Source organism: Podarcis raffonei, chromosome 8 (assembly GCF_027172205.1).
Source record: "Podarcis raffonei isolate rPodRaf1 chromosome 8, rPodRaf1.pri, whole genome shotgun sequence".
Classification (NCBI taxonomy): Eukaryota; Metazoa; Chordata; class Lepidosauria; order Squamata; family Lacertidae; genus Podarcis; species Podarcis raffonei.
The window spans coordinates 71,667,464-71,685,419 of NC_070609.1; the positions used below are offsets into that span (position 1 = coordinate 71,667,464).

The window sequence follows — 17,956 nt, forward strand, 5'->3', positions numbered from 1 at the left end:
GTCACCAACATTTGGGGGTAGTTCTAATAATACCATGAATTGTTTTCTACAGCTTAAAAACACAAATAAATAAATTATTCCACCTTCTGCCTGTTGAAACCCTTTCACTCCACCCAGGGAATATTTTGGAAATGCTGCTTTAGACTATAGGTGGGCAACTTTGTTTTCTGTTGGGGACCACATGTCAACAGTGTGAGAAACTCAGATATATAAGCTAAGCACCAAATGGCTCCTTAAACCAGGGTTACAGTCACCAAACTGGAATAATATCGAGTTGCCATTTTGGGGCCAGACAGTTTGAAAGTCTTATTTTTCAGTATGACTTTTGGGTTCCTGAAATCCGTTCTGATTGTGCAGATAAAATATCATGGAGAGAATGCTACAGGATGTGTTGTTGGTGTGTGAAAACAGTCAAGATCCAATGATCCCCAGGCATACGTCTCCAGATGGTGAAGACTTCAGGCAGCATCCTGAGGTTGCAAGTGGCCAATAAAGGTAAAGGTAAAGGGACCCCTGACCATCAGGTCCAGTCGTGACCGACTCTGGGGTTGCGGCGCTCATCTTGTTTTATTGGCTGAGGGAGCCGGTGTACAGCTTCCGGGTCATGTGGCCAGCATGAGTAACCCGCTTCTGGCAAACCAGAGCAGCACGCGGAAACACCATTTACCTTCCCGCCGGAGCGGTACCTATTTATCTACTTGCACTTTGACGTGCTTTCAAACTGCTAGGTTGGCAGGAGCAGGGACCGAGCAATGGGAGCTCACTCCGTCGCGGGGATTCAAACTGCTGACCTTCTGATCAGCAAGCCCTAGGCTCTGTGGTTTAACCCACAGCGCCACCCACATCCCAAGTGGCCAATAGCCAGGCTCAAAATGCTCCTGGAGCCTGGTGAATTTCGAACGTTGCATGCCAACTGTGAGAGTCAAAATGCCAGAGTCAAAAGAGGATTCTCTTAGGTTTTGCTTGAGTTTTCTAAGGAGAAATAGAAATACAGTGGTACCTTGTTTACAAACTTAATCCGTTCCGGAAGTCCGTTCTTAAACCGAAACTGTACTTAAACTGAGGCGTGCTTTCCCTAATGAGGCCTCCTGCCACTGGTGCCCTTCCACCATTCAGATTCCGTTCTTAGACCGAGGTAAAGTTTGCAAACTTCCGGTTTTGCAGAGTTCGTAAACCAAATCGTTCGTAAACAGGACTGTTCTTAAACTGAGATACCACTGTAATTCCTTCCTCCAGACATAGAAGCCACTCAAAAGGTATTACCTGCACTGGGGTGTACTCCAGAGACCTTTTTGGCTAAGAGTAGGGATCAGGGGGGAATTTGATTCAGATCCTATTGAAAGGCAAACCTCCCAGAGATGGAAAGAAGAAAGATTCCCTACCAGAGAGGAATGGCAAACTAAGCTAATGGACTATGCCTAAATGGCAAGGGTGACTGGAAAGCTCAGGAACCAAGAAGACAAAAACTTCAAGAAAGGAATTTTTAAAAATTATTTGTTTAGGAGACCACTGTAAGCAGATGAAAACATTAGCAGGATTATTATAACCCTTGTAGTGTAGCAAATACGATGGATAATATGGATAGATATAAAATGTAGATTACGATACACTATGCAGTTGAAAACGCTGACATTAGGACCCACTGAAGCGATGGGGCGGAAGTCATGAGATTCAGAGAAATCTCTGTATATGGAAATGTATTTGGTTTTGTTATAAATCTATACGGTGGTATCTCGTGTTAAGTACTTAATTCGTTCCAGAGGTCCGTTCTTAACCTGAAACTGTTCTTAACCTGAAGCACCACTTTAGCTAATGGGACCTCCTGCTGCCGCCGTGCTGCCGGAGCACATTTTCTGTTCTCATCCTGAAGCAAAGTTCTTAACCCGAGGTACTATTTCTGGGTTAGCAGAATCTGAAACCTGAAGCGTATGTAACCTGAAGCATATGTAACCTGAGGTACCACTGTATTTGAAAAATCAAATAAAAAAGATGATAAAAAAGGCAAACCTCCCTAACCCACACTTCCTGAAACAATGCAAGTGAACCAAAAAGCAGCCACCTTTCTGCACTTCTCTGAATTTTGCAGTGCAGTTCAACAGCCAAGTACAGTGGGACCTCGGTTTACGAATTTAATCTGTTCTGGAAGTCCATTCTTAAACCGAAACCATTCTTAAACCAAGGCATGCTTTCCCTAATGAGGACTCCCGCCGCCAGTGCCCTTCCATCATTCGGCTTCCATTCTTAGACCGAGGTAAAGTTCGCAAACCAGGACACTACCTCCGGTTTTGCGGAGTTCATAAACCGAATAGTTCGTAAACAGGGCTGTTCTTATACCAAGGTACCACTGTAATATGTACAGAAATGCATATTTCTAGGGCAAAGTGTGTAGGCAGACGTCTATACTAGAAAAAATAGATTGCAGAAATGAGCCTGTTAGAAGAAACTGCACAGAAGAATTTGGGGGGAAGATGCTCAGTGTTTGAGCATCTGCTCAGCATGCAGAGGGTGCCGGGTTCAATTAACAGTATCTCCAGCTAGAACCAGGAATGTCACCTGTCTGAAACCCTGGACAGTTGCTACTGGTCAGTGTAGATCAGGGTTTCCCAAACCCTGGGAATCTCCTGCTGTTTTTGGACTAATACTCCCATCATCCCTAGCTAGCAGGACCAGTGATTAGGGATGATGGGAATTGTAGTTCAAAAGCAGCTGGAGAGCCAAGTTGGGGAAACCCTGGTGTAGATAATACTGAACCAAATGGATCCAATGGTCTGGCTCAGTATAAGGCAGCTTCTTATGTATATAGGGAGAAATTTACACTCAAATGCTGCCGCGTTTTTATGAGGACTTTTCAGAAAAATGGCAAGCTGGTGTGCAAAATGGAACTTACAACTGGAAGAATGAAAAGCCAAGAAATACACACACACACACACACACACACACACACACACACACACACGGATAGATTCACCCCTCACTAGGAGATGGAGAGAAGGAAAACAGGGATATTGTTTCAGCGCTGGCATTGCAACTGACTCAGGTTTACCACGCCAAGAATGTGTGCGCTGGGAGGAGGAAGATGAAGGAAACTGACCACAGTTGTGAAATGGGTGGTTGGTTGTATGCAGCTGTAAAGAAAACCTCAGACTCTCTCAGGGACCTTAAATTACATTTGATGGAGAAACTACAAGAGGGAAAAAATGCACCCCAATCGTTCTTCAGACTGTGTGACTGACCTTTCAAAGATAAGATCTCTCTGCTTTCTTGTGGGGCTGCCTTGAAAAGTAGCCTGGAAATGTCAACTTGGTGAAGAATGCAGGCAGCACGTTGTTACATGAGGTCCAAAGATCAAATCGCATTGCCCTGGTCTTACAAGATCTGCATTTGCTAGCTATCAGTTTCCCAGCAAAATCTAAAGTGCTGGTTTTAGCTTTAAATCATCACAATCTTTTGCATGTTTAGAATGTGTCCATACCAGCAGCTATTCCATCAGGCTTGGCAGCAGAGGAACTAAAGGGAAGCAGGCCCTGTTCATCTTTTCTACTTAAGAGACCAGCAATGGCTTTGCTCTCTTTCCAATTTCATAAGAACATATGACGAGCTCTGCTGGATCAAGCCATGCATCCTGTTCTCACAGTGGCCAACCAAATAATAATGATGATGATGATGATGATGATATTTTATTTATATCCTGCCCTCCCCAGCAGAAGCCGGGCTCAGAGTGGCTAACAACAATAAAAGTAACACAATTTACATAAAATCACAATCAATTAATTGAAATGCATTCTAAAATCAACTCATTCTAAAATCAAATTAATGGCAACCATTGGGCTAGAGTTCTATGAGGATTGCAGAAGGAGGGGGTCAGGCTGTGCCTTGGCCAAAGGCCTGGTGGAACAGCTCTGTCTTGCAGGCCCTGCGGAAAGATGTCAAGTCCCGCAGGGCCCTAGTCTCTTGTGACAGAGCGTTCCACCAGATTGGAGCCACGGCCGAAAAAGCCCTGGCTCTGGTTGAGGCCAGCCTAACCTCCCTGTGGCCCGGGATCTCCAAGATGTTTTTATTTGAAGACCGTAAGGTCCTCCGTGGGACATACCAGGAGAGGCGGTCCCGTAGGTACGAGGGTCCTAGGCCATATAGGGCTTTAAAGGTTAAAACCAGCACCTTAAACCTGATCCTGTACCCCACTGGGAGCCAGTGGAGCTGGTATAGCACCGGGTGAATGTGATCCCACAGCAAGGACCCCGTAAGGAGTCTCACTGCAGCATTCTGCACCCAATGGAGTTTCTGGGTCAGTCTCAAGAGCAGCCCCACGTAGTCTCCAACCAAGCCCCAACCAAGCAGGATCCAAGCAATGTTGGAGGCAGTGGTTTGTGTCCAATGAATGCTAGCCCTACCCAGAGCAGACTCGCTGAATGCAGGCGAAACCAGCTAGAACAAATTCTCCACCAAAGAGTTTCTCTTCAGGTTCTGCCTCTCTAATCTACAGAGGAGCCTGGGGGTCTACAGTGGTACCTTGGGTTACATATGCTTCAGGTTACAGACTGCGCTAACCCAGAAATTGTACCTCGTGTTAAGAACTTTGCTTCAGGATGAGAACAGAAATCGCACAACGGCGGCACAGCGACAGTGGGAGGCCCCATAAGCTAAAGTGGTGCTTCAGGTTAAGAACAGTTTCAGGTTAAGAACGGACATCCGGAATGAATTAAGTTCTTAACCCGAGGTACCACTGTAATGGGCATTGAGGTCCCAAATCACCTGGAAGCCACCAAGCTCACAAAGGCTGCTCTAGGTGAAGAGCTTTCAGTTGGAATAAAGAAAAGCCCATTCACAGAATCATGGGGTTGGAAGAGACACCAAGGGCCATCGAGTCCAACCCCTGCGATGCAGGAATCGCAGATAAATAATCCCTGACAGGTGGCCCTACAACCTCTGTTAAAATAGCTCCAATGGAGGAGCGTTCACCAGCGTCCAAAGGAATCTGCTCCACTGTTGAGCAGCTTTCACCACCAGAAAGTTCTTCCTAATACTCACCCAAAAGCACAGCTGTCTTGGGATCACTGCAATGCCGTTCCTCACCCCACCCCGGTTAATGGCACACCCTCCTCAGGCAATGGAAGCTGCCCCACCTAACTGTTTAATTAACCTCTTTCCAGGTTGGGTCTCTTAATCATCAAAGGATGGGGAGGAAGGCATACCAGCTACGTGACAAAGCGCCGCAGGGAGCAGCAGGGAGAGGAGGAGGAAGAACAGAAAACAAACTGCCTGATATCCCATCGTGGAACCTCAGAAGGTGTTGTTTCTTCCTTGCCTCGGGCTATTGCAGCCACCTCTGCCTGCTGGAAGGCAGAGTCTGTTTGAAGCAGCGACTCGAACACAATGCAAACTGGTGTTCTGTCAGAGGGAAGAGGAACCTCAGGCCACGTTTGGCCCCCGAGGGCTTTCTGTCTGGCCCTCAGGACTCTCCCCGTAGCGCACCGCTTATGGTACTGCCTTGCTTCCCCGCTTGAGTGCTTGGGACATGTCCTTAAATGCCTCTCGCTTGCTTGCAAGGATAGAAAGAGGCGTGCGTAGAAACCAGCCTTCATTGACATTTCCTGCCCCGCCCACTTGCTCCTCTGGCCCCGCCCACCAGTGGTGAATTGCCCCTGGAAGTTTGTCTGGAAGGGAATGTGGCCCCCTGCCTATAAAAAGGTGGCCCGCTCCTGTTCTGTCGTATCCAAAGCTACCTCAAACCTCCATCACTTCCCCGATCAATACAATGACGTGCTTTAAAAACCAGGATGGATGAAAGATTGTTTGACCAATTCCGCAAGGCTTAGTGGGTTAATTGATTCATCTACTGAACGAAGGTGTCTGTGGGTTAACACGGCAAGTCGTAGCCAACGTCACACAGATAGCTCAGTATTGTCGACACGGACCGGCAGGAGCTCTTCGGACGTTGAGAGAGGGGACCATTCCTAGTCCCTACCTGGAGATGGCAGGGATTGAACCTGCGCCCTTCTGCATGCAAAGCAGATGCACTGCAGCTGATGCAGTGGTACATCTGTCCATGTAAACATGCTGTAAGCAAAACAGACCCCAGTTGGGGGAGATGAGCTGTTCTGTGGCTCCAGTAAGGAGAATTTCCTTTTCCTTTTCTTTTTTATAGGGTTGGAAGCCCAGACTTGCTGACTAGAAGCTGCTATACGGGCCTAATTTGGGGATATTCTGGAGGATGAAAAGCCCACTTCATTAATGTCTTGGCTTTCCATCTCCCAGCTTTATGATTCCAGGATGCTGGCTGCCAATTAAACCGTCACATTCCCCATAATAATATAGAGAGGGGGCAAAGCGGTCTGCAAAGTGCGCCTGGAGCCAATTGGCTCTTGGTGTTTTTTGGAGCTGTGCTTTACGATCCCAGTCCTGGAGTTCAGCCTTGCCAGAAGGAACGGTCGGGTTTTCCAAAAAGCCCCCCAAACAGAAGCAGCTGGGTCTGTTCTAATGATGCTTGATGCTGACAACTATCTCATAGCGGAGCCAGATCTGATCCGATGCTGCCAGCTGATCTGAAAGAGCGAGGCGGATGGAACAATAATTTATCTACTTGTGGGCCTCCCTGCTGCGATGCGTGGCAAAAGCGGCCGAGATCAAGCAGAGGAAAGCAAAGAGGATGAAAAGTGCACCTCTGGCTGTGAGCCAGGTATGGCTAAATAGATCCTGCATGTTCAAAGGCAGCCTATCTCTGAATACCGATGGCTGGAGAACAACAGGAGGAGAGAGTGGCTGCCTTCGTGGCCTATTTTGTGGAAGCCACTGTGGGAAACAGGACACTGGGAGGAGATGGAGACTTGCTCTGATCCAGCAGGACTCTTGTTCAGTGACATAGCATGGGTTGCCAGTGCCCGGGGAAAGACAAGTTGCAGACATCCAGGCACCCCTCGAAGCTCAATTAGACACAGAGGGATGTACTCATCCTTTGTTTTCTCATTTCTGCTGGTCAGGATATCCCTCCCCCCCCATCCCCTCACACTGCTGCAATTCTCAGAGGGATTGATTGTTAAGCCACTCTGGGAATTGTAGCTCTGAGAGGGGAATAGGGATTTCCTAAGAACTCTCACCTTGCCAACAAAGGTCCGTATAGTTAAAGCTATGGTTTTCCCAGTAGTGATGTACGGAAGTGAGAGCTGGACCATCAAGAAGGCTGATCGCCAAAGAATTGATGCTTTTGAATTATGGTGCTGGAGGAGACTCTTGAGAGTCCCATGGACTGCAAGAAGATCAAACCTATCCATTCTGAAGGAAATCAGCCCTGAGTGCTCACTAGAAGGACAGATCCTGAAGCTGAGGCTCCAATACTTTGGCCACCTCATGAGAAGAAAAGATTCCCTGGAAAAGACCCTCATGTTGGGAATGATGGAGGGCACAAGGAGAAGGGGACGACAGAGGACAAGATGGTTGGACAGTGTTCTCAAAGCTACCAGCATGAGTTTGACTAAATTACAGCAGGCAGTGGAAGACAGAAGTGCCTGGCGTGCTCTGGTACATGGGGTCACGAAGAGTCGGACACGACTAAATGACTAAACAACAACAACAAAGAACTCTCAGCACTCTTAACAAACTACAGTTCCCAGGATTCTTTGGGGGGAACCCATGACTCTTCATAGTGGCTTCTCTAGTTGACATCCAGACACAACATTAGCTGCAGGAATGTGTTGCTTTTTCCTGTAATCTTTTTAATTATTATTTTAATTATTACATTCTCATCCTGCCTTTCGTCCAAGCAGCTCAAGGGTGGTGTACATGGTTCCCAACGCTCCCCCATTTTATCCTCACAACAACCCTGTGAGGTAGTTTAGGTTGAGAGATCGCAACTGGCCCGAGGTCACCCAGCTGGGTGGCGGATTTGAACCCAGATCTGCCAGGACTGAAAGGTAAAGGGACCCCTGACCATTAGGTCCAGTCGTGGCCGACTCTGGGGTTGCAGCACTCATCTCACTTTCTTGGCCAAGGGAGCCGGCGTACAGCTTCCAGGTCATGTGGCCAGCATGACTAAGCCGCTTCTGGCAAACCAGAGCAGCGCACGGAAACGCCGTTTACCTTCCCGCCAGAGTGGTACCTATTTATCTACTTACACTTTGACGTGCTTTCAAACTGCTAGGTTGGCAGGAGCAGGGACCGAGCAACGGGAGCTCACCCCGTCACAGGGATTTGAACTGCTGACCTTCTGATCGGCAAGCCCTAGGCTTTGTGGTTTAACCCACAGCGCCACCCACGTCCTTGCCAGGACTTAGTCCAGCGCTATAAACCACCATGCCACAGAAGTAGCCCTGAGGAAATCTGAGCAGGTCTCTCTACCTGCCAGGGAGACACAATATCAGTTGTCTCCATGACCTGCTGCCTGCCTTTCAAGCATGTGGGAAGAAGTGCAGACAGGAGCTTTGGAGAGGCAATATTTGTTGTGACCATGTAAAGGAAATGAAGAGTTAAATTCAACCCTCTTCATCCACCCACCCCTATAGTCCTGAGGGTGCTCAGGCTTCCCCAGCAGCTGAAGTTTACATAACAAAAACCCTGCAGTCAATTCCACTCACATAAGTGCCACGCTGAGTAATTTTGTAGCTGCTGCTACAGAAGTCTTGTTTTGCCCTTACAGTTTTGGTGCAGCAACTCAGTTTTGTCTCTCTCCCTCTCTCTGTATGTGTAATGTACTTCTGCTGCCCGGCTAAGGGTTTCTGTTGCAAAACACAGCTGCGTCAACCCAGTGCTCTGCGTTTCCATAATAGCAGGCAAATGGGTGGCAGAGGGCAATCAACAATGCAACAGCAATGTGGGCAGCCAGAGGCGGGAGGAATCCCGGCACAGTGCCAGAGCTGTGAGCTCCATCCCCTCTTGGGTGTCAGAAAACAAGCACAGAAGCAGCTCAGTTTACGAGGCACCTAATAATAATAGTAATAATAGTAATAGTAATAATAATAATAATAATAATAATAATAATAATAATAATAATAATAATATATTATTTATACCCCACCCATCCGGCTGGGTTTCCCCAGCCACTCTGGGCAGCTCCCAACAGAATATTAAAAACACAATAAAACATCAAACGGTAAAAACTTCCCTAAACAGGGCTGCCTTCAAATGTCTTCTAAAAGTCAGATAGTTGTTTATTGCCTTGACATCTGATGGGAAGGTGTTGCACAGGGCAGGCGCCACTACTGAGAAGGCCCTCTGCCTGGTTCCCTGTAATGTCACTTCTTGCAGTAAGGGAACTGCCAGAAGGCCCTCGGTGCTGGACCTCAGTGTCTGGGTAGAACGATGGGGGTGGAGACGCTCCTTCAGGTATACTGGGCCAAGGCCGTTTAGGGCTTTAAAGGTCAGTACCAACACTTTGAATTGTGGTCGGAAATGTACTGGGAGCCAATGTATGTCTTTCAAAACCAGTGTTATATGGTCTTAGCAGCCACTCCCAGTCACCAGTCTAGCTGCCGCATTCTGGATTAGTTGTAGTTTCCGGATCACCTTCAAAGGTAGCCCCATGTAGAGCGCGTTGCAGTAGTCCAAGTGGGAAATAACCAGAGAATGCACCACTCTGGTGAGACAGTCTGCGGGCAGGTAGGGTCTCAGCCAGCGTACCAGATGGAGCTGGTAGACAGCTGCCCTGGACACAGAATTGACCTGCGCCTCCATGGACAGCTGTGAGTCCAAGATGACTCCCAGGCTGCGCACCTGGTTCTTCAGGGGCACAATTATCCCATTCAGAACCAGGGAATCCCCCACACCTGCCTACCCCCTGTCCCTCTCACCTCTCTAACTGGCCTTGGCCCAGACCCTCCTTGAAGGTTTTTGCCTGGCTGGAATGGGCCCTTGAACTCTTGCTTGGACAGAGAGAGAGGAATGTACAGAGGTAAGAATTTCACAGTCGTTGCTCCGCCCATTTTTGCCTCTGGCCTCAACCACCGCCAGCATGTGGCCCTTGGAAGGTTACCCAGAAGGGAATGCGGCCCTCGGTCTAAGAAAGGTTCCTCATCTGTGGAGTGAAGCTTCATGTTAAGGAAAAACAGGGTATACATAATAAAATGATGATGACTGCAATTCTTAAGAATTTTACTGCAATTTTCTCCAGATAAACACACATTTGTACGCAGTTTTGACAAATATGCACATCCCCCCCTCACTATTTTTCCTACTTTATATGCACACTTTCCCCTAATATATACTTTTCTGCACACATTGCTTGAATAGAGAATAATTGCACTGCAACCTTCCTCTGCATGTCTGGTTGAATGTCTCCCAGCTACGGACAAGGCCTGAGCTAAGAAATGCAAACCCTTTTTTTGTTCCTTTCCCCTCACAGTATACGGTATATTGTTTTTGTTCAGCTTCCTCAGTAAAGCATTGTCAGGATTTCTTTTCTCTCTGGGCACTGTCTGGGTTATTTAAGTGGTGTTGCTAACAGGAGGAGCCCCCGAGATTTGCAGGAGAGCAGAAAAAATTTCGGGAACTGTACTCCTCAATATCTGGAACGCACCAGATTGGCAAAATCTGCTTTAAGTACACAACCGAGTTCCTTGCGATTCACATCACCGGTTGCAAAATAAGTTGTATTTCCACACTGCTCAAAAAGGGTCTGGCTGCATTTAAGAACCAGTGTTGCTTTGTGTGCAAAACTGACCTGCCTTGTATCGGGGTCACAATCTCCAGGTCAGTCCCTGATAAATCTGAGGACCTTTCAGACCCCTTTGAAGGATTTTGCTGAGTGATAGATCCCATGCTTTGGAAAAGGAAGGCCCCAAGGTCAATCCATTCCTTGCTATCTCCAGTTAAATGACCACATGTTTATTTATCAAGAAGTGTTTCCCGGGGGGGGGGATGAAATCCTCCCCCCAAAGGATGTTACTTTTTTCTGTATGCCACAACAGCTGCGAGAATATTACTAGGAAAGAATTGGAAGAAACAAGATTTACCAACTATTGAAGGATGGCAGATGAAGATGATGGACTATATGGAACTTGCTGAACTGACTAGGAGACTCCCAGACCAGAGAGAAGAGACGGTGGAAGAAGATTGGAAGAAGTTTAAAGAACATTTGAAAAAATATGTTAATATTTAAATCTTAGACTAGATTTGGAAGTGGATATAGACTGTAGGACTAGAAGTAATACTGTTATTTGTAAGTGATAAAATGTGAAGATTTTATGGTAAAAGTAAGCGTGATAAAAAAATGGTTCAAAATTATGATATATGTAACTACTAAAGATGAGGTAAAATGAAAATCAGATGGGGGGACTTGGGGAAGCCCACCTAACAATGTTTAGAAAAAAGAAGGATAAGACAAGAATTTGTTTGTATTGTTTGTTTTTCTGTTTGTGTTGTTTAGTTGTGTTATAAAATGAATAAAACAATTTTTTGGGGGGGGAAGTGTTTCCCAAAGGGGGCAGTACTACCTGCTGGGGGGCAGTGGGGTTATTTAGGGGGCAGCTAAGAGGCAGGTAGAAGAAGAAGAAGAAGAAGAGTTTGGATTTGATATCCCGCCTTTCACTCCCTTTAAGGAGTCTCAAAGCGGCTAACATTCTCCTTTCCCTTCCTCCCCTCCTTCAAAGAAGTGTGACTAGCCCAAGGTCACCCAGCAGCTGCATGTGGAGGAGCGGAGACGCGAACCCGGTTCCCCAGATTACGAGACTACCGCTCTTAACCACTACATCATACTGGTGGCAGGGGGGCATTGGAGGTGTAAAAGACTATCAGACTTTGCAAAGCATGTATCACTGGATCAAGTCCCTCAGTTGGGCTGAATTCATTAACAGTTTTAATTGGATTCTGAATAAGTGTGCAATTAACTGTGACTGTTTTGAATTTTATTGTGCTGTTATCTTTCTCAGCAGGTTGTCCAAACTGCTATTCTGAATAATAATTTATAGGGTAGGGGGCAGTGAGGATGACTTTCTGGCACCAAGGGTGTGGCGGCCCAGGGCTTTTTGTCAGCCGGAACTCACAGGAACTCAGTTCCGGCACCTCTCAGGTGGGCGCCATTGCCATTCTAAAAGAGCAAGGGAGGTGTTCCTCATAAGTTCCAGCACCTCTTTCCCCAGAAAAATAGCACTGAGTAGCCTCAAAGTCTTTGAGAAGCACTGAGAACAAAATGCATAGAATGCCAAATTAAAAAGCCCTCTCTAAATGGTGAGAGTTAGTAAGAACTTCTCCTGTTCAACTTTACACGTTCAACGAGTTGTTCTCAATTCCCACCACCACCTGCAAAGTCTCCTTCTCTTTTATTTTTATTACATGGTTACATTATTCTTACATGGGTTGTATCCGATGTCTGAACAAACCCCTCTGAAATCAACAGACTTAAGTGAGTCATGGCTATTAATTCCAATGGGTTTACTCTGACTAGGACCAGAATACAACCCATACTATTTAAAATCAGTTTGAGGTCAGTTTGAGATCAGCTTCAGTCACATGGAAATCAATAGTCCTTACTAACTAAGGTTCCTTAATTTCAATTACAGTGGTACCTGGGGTTAAGTACTGAATTCGTTCCGGAGGTCTGTTCTTAACCTGAAACTGTTCTTAACCTGAAGCACCACTTTAGCTAATGGGGCCTCCTGCTGCCGCCGCACCGCTGGAGCCCGATTTCTGTTCTTATCCTGAAGCAAAGTTCTTAACCTGAAGCACTATTTCTGGGTTAGCAGAGTGTGTAACCTGAAGCGTATGTAAACTGAAGCGTATGTAACCCGAGGTACCACTGTAGTCTACTCCCAGCAGGACTAGCATCGGCTGTAACCCATTATTATGATTTATATTTATTATTAACAACATTTATTATTATTGATATTATTCTCTTTATGTGTTCAAGCAGTCGTGCATCGCAGGGGGTTGGGGGGTTGGATTAGGTGAACCTTGGGGTCCCTTCCAACTTTACAATTCTATGATTCTCGATGTCTCCTAATTTATTTTGATTCAATAGATCTATAGCTCTTCGTTCCTCCAATGAGTGCAAAGCGGTGCCTGGGGTTCTCCCTCCCCCCCACTTTATCCTCACAACAGCCCTGTGGGGTAGACTAGGCTGAGAGATAATGACTGGCCCAACCTTCCCAGCTGAGTGGGGAATCAATCCCTGGTCTCCCAGGTCCTAGTCCGGCAGTCTAACCTCTACACCACACTGGCTATAATTCCTAGCAGGAACCATCCCAGCAGGGATGTCTTGTTTACCAGTAGCTGTGGAGCTGTCGGTGGTTTACCCACAAAACAACATGTGGCCATGTCAAATTCCACAGCAGATGGGACTTATCTTCCGGCAGCAAGCTGTTTGGCTTGGACTAACTGAAAGGGACTTTGCCAAATGTTCAGAAACTGCCTTATTAGCCTGTTAAAAAGCACCTTAGTGCTTCGAAATGACCTGTTGACTGAGAATTCAGCCCGATTTGCTTGCATTGGTGATTTACCAAGCGTTCTTTCCAGATATGTTTGCAGAGGGGTTCAACAGTGTTGCCTCGGTGAACCCTTAACTCACATCTCCCCATCACTTTCCTTATTGCAAAAAAAAAATAAATTCAGTTTTGGTGGGAAATCTCCAAAGCAACTTTCATGGCACAGCCTAAATTTCCCGAGACGTGATGAAATCACACCTGCAAAATAGCATCAAGTTTCTGGAAGCATCCTTGAGTCTCCCATCGAGACGCAACCCTCTTAACGCTCACCCACCAAAACAAAGTTGTAAAATACACGTCACTGCATTGGCCTGCATTCCTCTGGTGGTGGGAACCAAGGAAGCAGAGACTGTAAGTTCACTGGGGCAGAGATTTGTTGTTTGTTTGTTTGCCTACGTGACTCTCTGCAACGTTGCGCATGTGGCCGGCGCTGCGTACATAACGGACAGTATCTTTTCATCTCGGTTTCTCTGAGAGCGTTACACTCCTAAATGTGAGCATAGGGGCAGTGAGAGGGGGGGTGCGTTAGGAAAATAAGAAGAGGCTGTCTCAAGAAGAGGCAGTGTGGTGCAGTGGTTAGAGTGTCAGACTAGGACCTGGGAGACCAGGGTTCAAATCCCACCACTAAGCCATGAAGCTCACTGAGTGTAATCTTGGAAGCCAAACACAGACTCCCTGCCCAGCCGACCTCGCAGGGTTGTTGTGGGGGACAAATGAGGAGAGGGAGAACTACATATGCCACTTTGAGCTCCTTGGAGAAAAAGATGGGATATAAATGAAATAAACAAATACAGTGGTACCTCGGATTAAATACTTAATTCGTTCCGGAGGTCCGTACTTAACCTGAAACTGTTCTTAACCTGAAGCACCACTTTAGCTAATGGGGCCTCCCGCTGCCGCCGTGCCGCATGAGCACAATTTCTGTTCTCATCCTGAAGCAAAGTTCTTAACCTGAAGCACTATTTCTGGGTTAGCGGAGTCTGTAACCTGAAGCGTATGTAACCTGAAGCGTATGTAACCCAAGGTACCACTGTACAGCACATTGAAAGTTAATGGATTCCCCCAAAGAATTCTGGGAACTGTAGTTTGTTATGGGTGCTGGGAATTGCAGTTCTGTTAGGGGTGAACTACAATTCCCAGGACCTGGGAGATCAGGGTACAAATCCACACTCAGACCTGAAGCTCACTGGAATCCAGTCACTGCCTCTCAGCTGAAACTCCCTCACAGGGTTGCTGTGGGGATTGAATGAGGAGGGGGAATAATCCTACCATGTTGTAACAACCTGCAGTTTTATAAGAGTATATATTTAAAGTAGAAGAATAAATGAGCAAATTGAGTTAATTTGGATATGCAGAGGGTATTAAAAGGAACCGCACAAAGAGGGGGAAGGAAGTCAAGTTCTGAAATGCTAAAATGATTGAAAAATTAGTGAAATGTATAAACTTGAAAAGTATAAAAATATTGAAAAATAAAATAAAATAAATGAGGAGGGGGGAAGAACCATGCATGCTGCTTTGGTCTCCTTGCAGGCAAAGAGGGTACTGTATATAAATGCAATAAACAAATAAATAATAGAAGTTATGCACCCTTTCTTTCCCTTGGCATTTCCTAGGAGAGAAAGCTCAGTTGTGTGCGAAAGCAACTCCAGGAAATATTGACTTTGGAGAGCACCCAACGCACCTTTTTCTTAAAATAATAAAATAAAATAAAATAAAATAAAATAAAATAAAGAAGTAAAGACACACAGAGGCAAGAAGCAGCAAAACTCAGAGCTGGAGGAAAACAGACTGTCTCCACACACTCACCTCTTTGAAGGAGGGTTTGTCCCAGCGCAACATGAAGCCAGAGAAGGAAGAGCAGAGCTCTGGAACTCATAGCAACTCCTGCGAGCGCAGCTACCTTAAACCCAGAACCTTGACGCCGCCGGAGAGACAGAAGGGAAGTCTGGGCGCAGTCATGTTAAGAGGACCACGCAGAGAGAATTCAGATTGGTGCTTGCTGTGCCACTCTCGCCTTGAGCTGAGATGCCCACCCTCCCCAGACTTTGCGAAGAGAGAGAGAGAGAGAGGAGAAAAATCTCCCTGCTCTCTTGCGAAATATCCAAGTCAGTTTTTTCCCCCGTCTCTCTCTCTCTCCCTCGCTCTCTTCCCCCTTTCTTTTTCCAAGTCGTAAATCCTTTCTGACAGGAGTGGCTTGCAGAACAACACCCCTCCCTCCTTCCCCTCTTGTGGGTGCTCCTGACTTTTTTCTTTTTTAAAAAAGTTAGGCCAGCCTCCGCGGAATTGCGGACAGCTAAAAAGCAGGCATGGTCAGGCCAGTCCCTTGGGATGCTAGCCTTGGAAAAAGAAAAAAGAGAAAAAGTTCCTGCACTTTGAGTAGAGTTGCCAACTTCCACCCTGGATTCTGTAGCTGTGTCTGGAGCAGCGGCTCGATTTGAGGCAATTAATAGGCAATTAATGTCTGTGCTTCAGGGGTTGTTTTAATGTTTTTTTTGGGGGGGGTACTTAAATTGCATTAGGAAAATCTTTACATTTTTTTTAAGTGTCACCTGCTAAATGCTGTAAACCCAGCTGTTGTTCCTCTGCAAGAAAGGTTCACAAATGGTTGCCAATTTTTTCCTCTGGCAAAGCTCCAGTGCCTTTAGCAACTGAAAAAGTTGGCAATTGTTGCCTTTAAGACACACAGGGATTTTTTTTTTTTGTAGCTGGTGAAATTTCCTGGTGTTGTTCGCACCACTCTACCTGCTACACTTCTAGCAGGTACTTTTAAATACACAGGAACCTGGTTGGTTTAAAAAAGGTGGCAAACCTACAACATGACGTGGTGCAACTGAAACCTGTGTGTGTAAGAGAGTGTGTTTCTTTTCTTGGAGGTATATTCCCACTGATTTCAGTGGGATTTTACTTCCCAAGAGACTACGCATGTCATCACGGTCCTGAGGTTGCCAACGTTCCCTTGTGGCAAAGCTCCTATGCCTTCAGCACCTAGGGAAGTCAGTGTTACTCATCAGGTGAAGCTTTTCCTGCCCTGACAGGGAGGGCACAGGATGGGTTTCTGCTTGCAATACAGCTGCCTTAATGCACTGGAGCCCTTTCTGAAAAAAAGTTGGTAGAATTTTGGGCAAAATTGATAATCTCCCTGGGAGAAGTCAAGCCTGGCTCCCTTCCACTTCCCTTCTGCCTTTCCTCCCAATATATCCCAAGGCCCTTGACTTCCTTTTTAAAGGAGAGAAATCTTTCCATATCTGCGGCTTGTTATTCCGTGTTACTTTTCCCCAGCGGAAAACCCATTAAAAGAAACTCTGCTCACTTGCCCACGCAAATCCACCCTGGGCATTGAAACAGTTGTCATAATTTCCTATCTCCTCCCTTCATAAAAACATATTAAGGCCTTACGGACGGATCATATTTTCGCACACACCCCAATGGCATTTTTGTCAACACAAACTTCCTGGTATTAAATTCCAGAGGAATTTTAACAACTGACTTTCCCCCTTTAAAAGCCTTCTGGTTTTGAGAATATGAAAGGGTTTGTTTCAGGATGTTATTGGTTTTTTTAAGTGTTTAAATTCCCACAAGTATGGGTTGGACTTTAGGGTGGAAGTCTGGGGATCCCACAGTCCCCGGAGGATCTGCTAGTAAACACCAACACCAGAACATTTCTAGAAAATTAGGCACTAGATTGCAATCCAGGGCAAGTCCCTGGAAATAAACTGGCATACACACAGTACCATCTGCAAGCTATCCGTGGCCTGATCCAGGTAGGGGTTGCCAAATCCAGATTCCTGGATGGGATACAGAGAACAACGCGACCTGCTCTGGAGAGAGGGAGAGATGCAATTTCAGTCCAGTGGAAAAGTTGGCAACTGCAGCTTTTCATTGCAGCTTAAGTGCCAGAGTCCCAAGGTTCTCATGGGCATGTCTGAGGCAGCCCATAAAAGATGGAAACCAAATAATCGGTGGCACGCAACTCCTTTGGTTGTTATGATATGAAGTCGGTCGCAGGTTGCAGAGTTGGCCTAGGGTTGCAGCTGGCTCGGTCAAATGTTGAGTTCAGTAATACTATCTGAGTGACTCAGACTCACATGCCCATTCATTCAGACCAGCCAAAATAAGTCCACAAATTTAAGGAAGCACTCTATCGAGAGAGGGTTAAACAGGGGAGACAGAAATAGGGAATCTCACATGTAGTACCGATATTTATTTCTTATATTTGACTCCCACCACTGCTCTAAGGAGCTCAAGGTGGCCCACACATAATTCTCCTCCACCACGCTTTACAACAGGGTAAGGCACATACCGGGACACGGGTGGTGCTGTGGGTTAAACCACAGAGCCTAGGACTTGCTGATCAGAAGGTTGGCGGTTTGAATCCCCGTGACGGGGTGAGCCCCCGTTGCTCGGTCCCTGCTCCTGCCAACCTAGCAGTTCGAAAGCACGTCAAAGTGCAAGTAGATAAATAGGTACAGCTCCGGCGGGAAGGTAAACGGCGTTTCTGTGCGCTGCTCTGGTTTGCCAGAAGCGGCTTAGTCATGCTGGCCACATGACCC

General features: G+C 46.4%; 1 protein-coding gene across 1 annotated transcript in view; it reads right to left on the minus strand.

Annotated features, from left to right (window-relative positions):
- Positions 1–15,606, minus strand: part of VWA1 (von Willebrand factor A domain containing 1) — a 41,665-nt gene extending 26,059 nt beyond the window's left edge. The window contains exon 1 of the mRNA XM_053400737.1: positions 15,213–15,606. Within this exon, the coding sequence (XP_053256712.1) occupies positions 15,213–15,282 (70 nt within the window). The 5' untranslated portion in view covers positions 15,283–15,606. The remainder of the gene's footprint in view (positions 1–15,212) is intronic.
- Positions 15,607–17,956: the final 2,350 nt, after the last annotated feature.